The 13,372-nt window shown below is 36.3% G+C and overlaps 1 protein-coding gene across 9 annotated transcripts in view; it reads right to left on the reverse strand.

Moving 5' to 3' along the window:
* LOC110464978 (endophilin-B1-like) overlaps positions 1 to 13,372 on the reverse strand; it is a 49,448-nt gene that overhangs the window by 25,683 nt on the left and 10,393 nt on the right. For all 9 annotated transcript variants that reach the window (XM_021520513.1, XM_021520512.1, XM_021520510.1 and 6 more), the window contains exons 4-5: positions 1,070 to 1,203; positions 169 to 261 (exon numbers count right to left, since the gene is read on the reverse strand). In XM_021520513.1, coding sequence (XP_021376188.1) covers positions 169 to 261; positions 1,070 to 1,203 — 227 coding nt within the window. The remainder of the gene's footprint in view (positions 1 to 168; positions 262 to 1,069; positions 1,204 to 13,372) is intronic.

The following is a 13,372-nucleotide window of genomic DNA, read 5'->3' on the forward strand; positions in this document are numbered from 1 at the left end:
TCTAATCAATAAATATAACCATATTAAATGGTAGATATCTATAGAAACATGTCAAGGAAGTAAAATAAATATGAAATTTAAACACATGTAATGAGTTATTAAAAAGCTAATACACAGAATTTCTTAGTTTGGTGAACCTAATTACTGACCCAGTAACATTAAGCTTACCTGTTGTTGACTTGCTGTAGATTTCGCTTTTCTCAATCGGTTTTTCGAAGCATCTAAGTCTAATCGTTTTACCTCTAAAATCTTTTTCTCTTTCTGAAACAAAAATAACAAAAGACAAAATGTATCAGCTTTGATCAATTTTATCCTGTACTTTAGATTATTGTTTGTATTCATTATGCTATAGCATCATGTCAACAATATTGTATTCATTGTGCTATAGCATCATGTCAACAATATTGTATTCATTGTGCTATAACATCATGTCAACAATATTGTATTCCATCTTCTGATCCTAGACAAATAACTCTGAATGATGCTACACTGTAACCACACTTTCTACCATGATCTGGGTTAGCAGAGCTCTTATAAATGTCTTGTCTGCAGCAGGATGTCATTAAACATTGAAGAGACTGTGTTTAGTCAGCTAGGGCATTTCTGTTAGCAATGCATTCAGTGCCTATGCCATCTTTTCAAATCAAACTCAATACAATTAAGTGATAACCACATTTTCCTCAGAGCATCCAGACTAATTCACCAACAATACCTGAAACAGGTGTAATTTATTAATGAGATTTCTGTACGTGTGTATTTCAGTAGATTAGAAGCAACATGTGATATTTTCGTTTTTAGAATAAAACACTTGATACAGAAAGGATTGCATGGTTACTAATAAGATTTCGGTTTGCACGTGGTAAAGTTAAGCAACTTCAACAATTTCAATAAATAAAAAAATATGTTTTTGTCAGAGCACCTAAAAACTATACCATTGTTTTATGAACTTTTTGTGTATCAAATATTTATCATCAAACTAATAAGTGTGCCTCATTAATGTGTGGCTACAAATGAAAACAAATATTTGTAATTTATTTCAATAAATGCCTGTATCACTGACGAGATTTACCTGTATGGTTTTCATGTCACCTTCCAGGAAGCTTTTGAGGGGCTGTAGGAAGTTATTTACTGTGGCCTGGGTGAACTCCCGCTCAGTATTACCTATCTGAATCTGTGTCTGACCCGACTTCACCAAGGCATTACCTGTAAAGATAACGAGCATAAAATACAACAATCAGTGTCATTACTTCTACATACGTATGTCTCACTGTATCTGTAACGCCCGTCAGATGTCGAATGAGCAGTTTGCCACAAAGGGCCATAATTATATATATATAAGTGCATTAAGTTATTGCGCAGAAATTGTGTTCCGACATATATACAAAAGGCTATAAGTCCGAAAATTATGGCTGAAGTTTGAAATGAATCTATTCAAAATTTCTCAAGTTATTGAGCGGAAATTGTTACGTCAATTCTATAAAGGGCCATAACTCCCTTAACAACAGGCGGATAATGGTTATCAAACTTGTGCAAGCTTTCATAGAAATGACCCTCCCTACCAAGTTTAAAATGAATCCATTCAAAATTACTCAACTTATATTTTATTGAGCAGAAACAAATGTGTGCCTCCACCCGCCCGCCTGCCCGCCCGAAAACATAATACGTCGTCATTTTACAGGCGTATAAAAATGTAACAGCCAGACCAGATCAGACCATGATCTTCGCAATCCACTTCCAGTAGATTTCCCCCCCCCCCCCACTTCAACAAATTCTTTGATCCAAGACACACAATTGCAAGACCTTATACCATCTTCCAATGGCTTATTTAGTTGGGTGCCAAATGTAACAGGAAACAAAACTAAAACAGTCAGACAGGGATTCAAACCAGGGACCTTCAAACTCTAGACGGACTCTCTAAGAGCTACCTGGTCGCATGTGATCTACCGAGTCTCAGGTTCCGCTACATCTCTATGTCTATATTGTTACTGTCAATATCACTTGTCTTAATATATTCATTTGTTGTAACTATAGAATCACCTGTTTTGATATCTCTGTATCTATATGGAAATTACTAATATCACTTATTTTAATATTTCTATCGCCTGTCTTATTAATGATAGGCTATATGAATGACACAGCTTTGCAAGCAAACATCATGATGTACGTGCTCTGTCTAGCTTTCAATTTTACTGATTAAAAACGATTTGTTAAAACTGTTCTAATGCTATCATTGATATCGACCTTAAAGCATTTGGTTAATATCCCAAGAGTCATTTCCATGGAAACTGGCCAGTGAAAAAGATCCACTGCCTATTGCAAATATTTGTTTTCTTTCATTTTCGATCCTCCAATTTTCCAGCTTTTTGCACACTGCACAGGCATGAGAATGTTCACCGTATTACTGTACAACCTGATACACAGTTTCACTTTCAATAATTAGTTACAGAGAAAACGAATGTGTAATTCTAAGGGTTTGAAACAGCTGGTTGATGTTTTCCTATGCGACCTTGCTATATTATGCCGAAGTCCCCATTATCGACACTGATGGTGGTACATGTAGGCCCCTTGTGAGCTTTACATAACCTGTAGATATGCTAACCTACAGTCCTATTGCCTCCTAGCTATTTATCAACTGACTTTTTGTTTTAAAATGCCTTGAATTTCTGCTGACAGGGTTTATTCATGAAGCACATGCTGGTTTTGTGTTACAAAGCAATATGTATAGCACTCAGATGTATTGCTTTCACAGAACATAGTGAAGATCAGGGTATACAAGGGTGATATGTTGACACTATAATACTGGTATGTTAAATAGATTTTATTTATCGTTCAACAATTTTATGAAACAACTTTTTAATTTCTTTATTTATCATTCTTGTTGGTCAAAATAAAAGCGATCAGAGGGTCAAATTGTGGGAGGAAATTTAAACCAGAGTACATGGAGAAAACTCTCTTAATCGGGTGACCCGGTATCTTCTCAAATCTGATTGGGGAATAAAACACTGGTTGTCTTGATGAAATATGTGAGTTATCCACTGCACCATCTAACTACCTCAACCACTGAAGTGTTCAGTGCTCTGACTGAGGATGGACAGAAGACACCTTCCCAGAAACCAAAGTGTCCAGTCTCTTAGACATTACAAAGTACTACAAAGCCAGCTTGTGAAATCCCAATTCTGTATGTACAAAACAAATTGGCTCTGATCCAAGCAGATTTTGATAATGAACACAATTAGTGCCACACACCTGTAGCTCTATTACTACATCTGGTTCAAAGCTTGGCTGTCGGTAAAAAGTAACGATTCTCCCCTATATATATTTAAGGTTGATATTCAGCCCAATTCCTATAATGAAATTTTGGCAGAATTTTTGAAAAATAGATGAATAAATTCTCATCTATTATTTGTTTTTCTTTCTTTTGCTTAATTTATGACTACATGCTATGTAGTTAGCTATAACGATGTTTTACTTTTAAAATGTGTTTAGCATTAGATATATACAGTAATTAAACAAACATGATTAATTTAGACTCCATCAAAAAATCATAGAACATTTGGGTAGGTGAAAATTCACAAAATACTGAAAACTAGAAAACTGTCTGTAAGACATAATGTCCCCAGATGGGATGGGACGGGACGGGACGGGACAGACATGGGCAACACTATATGCCCCCCCCCCCATTTTATGGCGGGGGCATAAAAAATCAATTTATGTGAGTTTACTTTGTTTCGTATCTTATATCTTACAGTAATAAGGTCATCTGACCAGTAATATAAGGCCATTTATAAAGGGGCAATTCCAAATGTCACCAAACTGATCATGAGATGTCATAACTTGGACAATGTAACGTGACACATAACACCAAGAGGGGCATTACAAGGGATAGGAGAGAATGGAAAAGACATACATTTAAGTGTTGCAAAGGGGAAAGCTGATCAATTTTAGACATAATGTGTTTGTCGCCAACAAAACAGCACCATCAATTCAGATCGGTCATGCTGTACTACAATACGCAGCAGGCTAAACTACTCTATCCACGTTCCCTTTGGTGGTAGACCTTTATTATACCCAGTGAAGAAGCATAGATCTGTGATATCTTAATGGGGTTGTTTTATATTATTGTATGAGCCCATCAACATTTGAAGTTATTTTGGGTCAAGTGATATACCTAAAGGCCTGCAGTAACTACAGGGATGTCAATATCCAAATGAAGTAAATGTCCATCACTGACCACCAGGTGGCACTCATACTGGACAATATCAGCTAATCACCATCAGGAACTCATCAGGACACAATCATTAGCCTGACTACATTATCTCTCTATAGATGAGAATCTCCTTACTGTCCTTTACATTACAGAACAACTGACCACAATCACTGGTCAAGTTAAGTTAACATAAGGTCTTTCAGTTTGTCCCTGGTAAAGTCTGGTAAGAACATACTAACAAGACTTTACCAGGGACAGGTTATACTAACCAGACTTTACCATGGACAAGTTATACTAACCAGACTTTACCAGGAACAGGTCATTCTAACCAGACTTTACCAGGAACAGGTCATACTAACCAGACTTTACCAGGGAAAGACCATACTATATATAACTAGACTTTACCAGGGACAGGTCATACTAACTAGACTTTACCAGGAACTGACCATACTAATCAGACTTTACCAGAGACAGGTCATACAAACCAGACTTTACCAGGGACAGGTATACAAACCAGACTTTACCAGGGACAGGTCATACTAATCAGACTTTACCAGGGACAAGTCATAATAACCAGACTTTACCAGGGACAGGTCACACTAACCAGACTTTACCAGCGACTGACTTTACTAAACAGACTTAACCAGGGACAGGTCATACTAACCAGACTTTACCAGGGACAGGTCATACTAACCAGACTTTATCAGGGACTGACCATACTAACCAGACTTTAATTACAAGGGACAGGTCATACTAACCAGACTTTACCAGGGAAAAGTCATACTAACTAGACTTTACCAGGGACTGACCATACTAACCAGACTTTACCAGGGACTGACCATACTAACCAGACTTTACCAGGGACTGACCATACTAACCGGACTTTACCAGGGACTGACCATACTAACCAGACTTTACCAGGGACTGACCATACTAACCAGACTTTACCAGGGACTGACCATACAAACCAGACTTTACAAGGGACTGACCATACAAACCAGACTTTACCAGGGACAGGTCATACTAACAAGACTTAACCAGGGACTGACCATACTAACCAGACTTTACCCTGTCAAATCTGGTTTTAATTGCAATAATATGATCAATGCAAACCCTGATTTACATTTTACAGTACGTTAATTTAGATACTATATGCAAAAATTTACGGTAATGAAAGCTTCATTTGGTAAAAGATTATTCTACATAAAATCTTGCTGTAAGTTTTTAAATTTGTACTTCTGTCCAAGAAGCCTCTCTGTGTTATCAAAAAAAAAACCATATTTCACACAATTAGCACTCTGGAAACTTGCACTTTCAGAACATAAGAAAAATTGCAGAACCTCCAAAATTCACAAAGAAACATAAACACTTCTTTCAGGTAAGTTGGCAATTTAAGGTTAAGAGATATGGGACACTCAGAAAAAGTAAACAAATTTGACCCTGTGATACGGGACTAAACACTGATATCTAATATTCGTGTACAATCTTCTATTCATTAAGAAAATCCAACTATTGATCATCAACAATTCAGAGAGTTCCAGAATTTCTAATCTTTTTTGTTAATGACAACACATTTTTTGGCACTTCCGTACAACAAGAACACCTTACCGATATATACTAAGACTTCAGTATAACATTTTGTATTGTCTGTAACCAAGGGCAACAAATGGAAGGTCAGAGGAATCAAGGTCATGACCTGCCTTTAGGACAAAGCCTCCAAAACATTTCCTGGCTATGAATTGTTCCACTAATTGTCACTGGTAATTATGTATAATTCCCTGAGAGAATTTGGAACAATTCCAACAACCACTTGTGCTTTGTGCAAACTTCAGACTCTGAAGCAAACTCATAGTAACTTCTGTATTGTGCTATGACATCTGTGGTAGCATATCTTATGGCTCTAGTAACAGGACAAATTGGTCGTTAAATTGAAAGTTTTCTTTAAATTGAAAGTTTTCTTAACAGCTACACATTTCAAAGTATTTTAATTAAAATTGCTCAAAATGGTGACATTTAACATCACTGATTGTATAAACTAGACTGTTATGTTTGACAGAACTGTTTTGATAGTGTTATTTTGATAGTACTGTTTTGATAGTGTTATTTGACAGTACTGTTTTGACAGTGTTATTTTGACAGTATTATCTTGACCTTGTTATTTTGACAGCGTTGTGTTTGACAGTATTGTTTTGATAGTGTTATTTTGACAGTATTATCTTGACATTGTTATTTTGACAGCGTTATGTTTGACAGTACTGTTTTGACATTGTTATTTTGACAGCGTTATGTTTGACAGTATTGTTTTGACAGTGTTATTTTGACAGTGTTATTTCCCCCTACGTTAGACAGTCATATTTTCCCCTAAATTTGACAGTGTTATTTTCCCCTATGTTAGACAGTGTTATCTGACTGTAATGCTTGAGTGCATTATTAGGTCATTATGTTTGACGGTATCATTTGACTGTAATGTCTGACGGTATTATTTGGACTGTAATGTTAGAGATTGTTATTTAACTGTTTTATTAAAAAGTGCTATTGTGAATGTAATGTTTGACAGTGTTATCTAACTGGTATGGAGATAGTGTTATTTTGACCTTATTATCTCTTATACTCTTTACCCGGATTTCCACATCGATCAATCTACAACCATTAAACAATATGTACCACTCACTTTAACTATTTACCTACTGACAGTTACTTGTCCATCAGTCATATAACATTCAAAATAGTGAGTAACCGGAGCTGGCTCCATCAGTGTTCAGTTGCTGTTGATTACCTCCTGATACTGATCAATAAGTCAGGCAGTGTGTGAACGGCTGCGATACAAGGACATTGATTACTGCACTAACACAATGTGCTATGGCGTGGATTTTAACACCCTAAGAAGTAAGATAAGGTCCCAAACGCTCAATTGCTTTCCATCAATCAGTCCAGATATGGTTCTAATCACAATCGCAATCCTCATGACCCCAAAACCATTATTTGATGGAAGCTTAGAAATGGTGTATATACATTTAACTGTGAGCAAGTTTAGGCCATTTCCTGACACAACATCACTCAGGATGTAGACCGAACATAAAAGAGTTACTCTCTAAAGAGCATGTACATTCAGCTCTTGCAGGACAATTTTACAGTAAATAACAAGAACCCAGGGCAGGAAATCTGCCAATTAAACAGTGATTCTCTATATATGATGTTTAATATCAATGATATTTGCAAACTGAAAATATTATAAAATCTATAGTCTAGATCTGCTACATGAAAATACATGTATATGTACTCGTATGTACAAGTCAAGAACATGGCACTTCAAAGCTAGTATACATTATTATATAACTTTATTGTGACAATCACACCTCCTTTTTTATGATTAGCAAAGGGCCATAACTCTATAAAGTAGGACATGAGATTCAATTTCTGTACACGACACTTAAGGATCCTTCATAGTTTTTACAGGCAAAGTATATGAGATATGCCCTGGACAAGGATATGTCCAGCAAGGAAAGGGCCATAACTCTATATATGGTGTAACAATGAGACCTATGTTAGTATATACAACACTCAGCTGTCCCAAAAGGTCCTCGCCTACGGCAATCATATGAGACACAGTAGATGAGACAAGATGAGACACAGTAGATGAGACAAGATGAAACACAGTAGATGAGACAAGATGAAACACAGTAGATGAGACACATTAAGATCAAATTTCTGCGAGATGACTAAAAGTCAAAGTACGTCAAAAGACTTGATTTTACTCGCATTTAAAATTTGGCAATCGTAGGTGGCATAAAGTGTAAGATATGCTCTGGACAAAGTGATGCACTGACAGAGAGAAACAAACTTTTAGTTTCCTCTGCTTGGTCTTTTGAGACATTTATAACCAAAATACCTTTAGGACATTTTAAATGCAATGTTTTTTTTGTTTTGTTTTTTGTTTTAATTGGGTTCATCTATTTTCAAATGAATTTCTACTGGGATATTTAATGAATCCAATCAGTGTTTTAGGGAATAGTTCTTCCCTTTTCTACAATAAATTTTCCAAATAATTAAGCAATTTTGTGATCACTATATCCCTACACTTCTAGCTTAAGGGTGAAAGATGGACTGGCTGACGAGACTTCAAACTTAAATCTTGTCGCTTGATTCTCCAGTTGATTCTCCAGCTGACCTGAATGTTTCAGGAGACTCCGGTATTGACTAGCAAAGCTGCAATGTTAAATAACCTCTATATTTACTCATCATAATTATATTTCTCTCTCATGTTCTAGAATTCCGTTACATGTTAATGATAGTAACAGCAGTCAGACAAAGATAGCTGAGTTTCTCTGAGACTTACAATGTATATAACCGCCTTCAAAATTCTGTCGGCTCAGCAAGTTAAGTCAGTACTGAAATGTCAGTATGCACACTTGAGAGTTATCCGTCACCATTATTCTAGGAAATGTGTCTGTCTGGAGGAGGATGGTCTAAATACAAGTTAATAACACACTAAAACCTCTCTAAAAAGATTACAGTGAGAGTAGAAATGTCATCCTGATCAAAGCCAATTAATCCCAGTTTCATGTCCCTCAATGGCGTTCAGTTGTTTCCACTACCAATAAATGTCAATAGTTGTAATGTCAGCAAAAATGGTTGTACACTTTCAAACAGTATATAAAACCTATCCCTTAACTATTGATGGTTTGGATGTTTATGATGCAGTAGAAAACTATGTATCCTAATTCATAGTCACTAATCAATTAGCTGGGGATCAAATGGAGTGCCATTGGCACAATTTTATTTTGAACAAATAAGTTTTTCTACAAAATCAATAATTTTCTATCAGGTGATAGATCAAACTGTGCTTATTTATTATTCATATTTAAATACAGTTTCATGGATATATACAGGCCTTTTTTATGGCCGAATATGGGCGATATCCCCTCTCCAATTTTGGCATTATTTTCCCCTATTTCAGTTAAAAATTCACCCACTTGTAACTAAAATACTACCACATGAATATCTGTCTTGGTTCCATTTTCCTTTTAATTTTACATAAGTTCCACAACTGAGTGATTTATTTCAATTTCCCTGTGTTAATGTTGATTGTCACTGCTTATATTTTGTAATCTATCATGAACATGCAGGCTCCTGCCTGGCCATCATGCATCTACATCGCATATTTTCCCCTATTTCAAAAAGGGTACTTACTTTCTAGTCCTGCATTAATCCCTGAGTTTGGATTCTTTAAACACAAAATACGAGTTCTTAATGAAATGGAATCATTGATGTTCAAGTTTGGCTATTGGCAATGAAATGTCAGTCGTTTGAAACTTGCTCAAACTGGTCTGAATACTCAATATATTGGAGGCACTGTAGTCTAGTGGTAGGACGTCAGGCTCGTGACTGAAGGGTTGCAGGTTAGAGTTACGTCACGGCACTGTGTTGTATTCTTGAGCAAGATACTTCACTCCTCTTGTTCAAGTCTACACAGCTGTAAATGTGTATGTGGTTGGGCAGTGCTAGAATTGCTGAATACTAGCTGTGAGCGCAGAAATGGCAGCACTGGCTGTATGCTCCCCAGGGAGTTGAGAAAGATATTGGCTGGTTGCAAAGGCCCTATAACCACACATAATGATTTGTGAACCGCTTTGAGGCGACTTACGAACCAGGTTGTGATAAAGCGGTATACAAGAACCTCGAACTATTAAAAAGATATTAATATATACGTAGCCTTACAAATATGATTTGTGTATGATTTTAATATTCAATATCATTTTTATAACTCTCTATGATTTGTGTATGAATCAAACTACATCATAATCCACACATACATATAATCATCAAATCAATGTATTGCTACATAGAACGACACAATAGATAGGTGATCAACCCACAGTAGTTACATCCAGGGTAGAAATTTTTGAAAGCAGTTTACATTACACGCATGAAATAATATACCTGGTAAAAATATTTCACAATGTTAGATTAAACGTACTGCTAGACTTAAAGTAAAAGAGAAGATTTAAAGAGATGGCATGGGGTTGATCAGTATGCATGGTGATATAAGTATATATCTAGTCTATTTTACCCTACACAACCAGATACTGTGCCACCTTATGCACATTAGTCTGTGGGGAACCTTTCTATCACTACATGTCTTACAAAATTCAGCTGGTGATAGAAAGGTTCCCCACAGACTAATGTGCATAATAATGACATAAAGAAATTATCAGTACATCTATAGCTATATGAAAACCATAAAAAAACAAAGAGCCTACGCACTACCACTTACAAGTACTTGAATAGTTATTGAATCATCCTTTCACTTTTAAAAACGTGATGTATTCAGGTATCAAATTCCTAGGACCTAGACAATATCTGTGTCTATACATATATCATTACTTTACACCGACACTCACCATACAATATAACGAAGCTTTAGTCATCACGAATGTCATCATACATATATAGTATCATTACTTTACACCGACACTCGCCATACAATATAACGTAGCTTTAGTCATCACGAATGTCATCATAAATTTATAGTATCATTACTTTACACCGCCACTCGCCATACAATATAACGCAGCTTTAGTCATCACGAATGTCGTCATACATTTATAGTATCAGATTACTTTACATCGACACTCACCATACAATATAACGAAGCTTTAGTCATCACGAATGTCAGCATACATTTATAGTATCAGATTATTTTACACCGACACTCACCATACAATATTACTAGCTTTAGTCATCACGAATGTCGTCATACATTTATAGTATCAGATTATTTTACACCGACACTCACCATACGATATAACCTAGCTTTAGTCATCACGAATGTCACCATACATTTATAGTATCAGATTACTTTCCACCGGCACTCGCCATACAATATTAGTTAAGCTTTAGTCATTACGAATGTCATCATACATTTATAGTATGATGACATTCGTGATGACTAACGCTTCGTTATATTGTATGGTGAGTGTCTGTGTAAAGTAACCTGATACTATAAATGTATGATGACATTGGTGATGACTAAAGCTACGTTATCTCGTATGCCGTCTTCTGGTTGAAAAAAAAGATACTATATATGTATGATGACATTCGTGATGAATAAAGCTACGTTATATTGTATGGCGAGTGTTGGTGTAAAGTAATGATACTATAAATTTATGATGACATTCGTGATGACCAAAGCTACGTTATATTGTATGGCGAGTGTCGGTGTAAAGTAATGATACTATATATGTATGATGACATTCGTTATGACTAAAGCTACTTTATATTCTATGGGGAGTGTCGGTGTAAAGTAATCACAGATACCACAAATGTATGATGACATTCGTGATGACCAAAGCTACGTTATATTGTATGGCGAGTGTTGGTGTAAAGTAATGATACTATATATGTATGATGACATTCGTTATGACTAAAGCTACGTTATATCGTATGGTGAGTGTCGGTGTAAATTAACCTGATACTATACATGTATGATGACATACATGTATAGTATCAGATTACTTTACACCGACACTCACCATACAATATTAGTAGCTTTAGTCATCACGAATGTCATCATACATTTATAGTATCAGGTTACTTTACACCGACACTCACCATACAATATTAGTAGCTTTAGTCATCACGAATGTCATCATACATTTGTGGTATCTGTGATTACTTTACACCGACACTCACCATACAATATAACGTAGCTTTAGTCATCACGAATATCATCATACATTTATAGTATCATTACTTTACACCGACACTCCCCATACAATATAACGTAGCTTTAGTCGTCACGAATGTCATCATACATTTGTGGTATCTGTGATTACTTTACACCGTCACTCACCATACAATATAACGTACCTTTAGTCATCACGAATGTCATCATACATGTATAGTATCAGATTACTTTACACCGACACTCCCCATACAATATAACGTAGCTTTAGTCATCACGAATGTCATCATACATTTATAGTATCAGATTTCTTTACATCGACCTTTACAATACAATACAATATAGAGTCAAAGCCATTACCTATGTCTATGATCATAATCACATCATATAATTACTTCACACCAACACGCACCATAAAATGGTGGACAGGACAGGACGGGACGGACATGGGTAACACTATATGCCCCCCCATTTTATGGCGGGGGCATAAAAAGACGCTCACCAAACAATATCCCAGGGTCATACTCTACATTACATTACATTACTTTACATAGACACTCACCATATGATGTTCCAGGGTCATACTCTACATTACATTACTGTACACAGACACTCACCATATGATGTCCCAGGGACATACAACTGACTACTCTACATTACATTACTGTACACAGACACTCACCATATGATGTCCCAGGGCCATACTCTACATTACTGTACATAGACACTCACCATATGATGTCCCAGGGACATACTCTATATTACATTACTGTACCATAGACACTCACTATATGATGTCCCAGGGACATACTCTACATTACATTACTGTACACAGACACTCACCATATGATGTCCCAGGGACATACAACTGACTACTCTACATTACATTACTGTACACAGACACTCACCATATGATGTCCCAGGGCCATACTCTACATTACTGTACATAGACACTCACCATATGATGTCCCAGGGACATACTCTATATTACATTACTGTACCATAGACACTCACTATATGATGTCCCAGGGACATACTCTACATTACATTACTGTACACAGACACTCACCATATGATGTCCCAGGGACATACAACTGACTACTCTACATTACATTACTGTACACAGACACTCACCATATGATGTCCCAGGGCCATACTCTACATTACTGTACATAGACACTCACCATATGATGTCCCAGGGACATACTCTATATTACATTACTGTACCATAGACACTCACTATATGATGTCCCAGGGACATACTCTACATTACATTACTGTACACAGACACTCACCATATGATGTCCCAGGGACATACAACTGACTACTCTACATTACATTACTGTACACAGACACTCACCATATGATGTCCCAGGGCCATACTCTACATTACTGTACATAGACACTCACCATATGATGTCCCAGGGACATACTCTATATTACATTACTGTACCATAGACACTCACTATATGATGTCCCAG

This window comes from Mizuhopecten yessoensis, unplaced genomic scaffold (assembly GCF_002113885.1).
Source record: "Mizuhopecten yessoensis strain PY_sf001 unplaced genomic scaffold, ASM211388v2 scaffold11045, whole genome shotgun sequence".
NCBI lineage: Eukaryota > Metazoa > Mollusca > Bivalvia > Pectinida > Pectinidae > Mizuhopecten > Mizuhopecten yessoensis.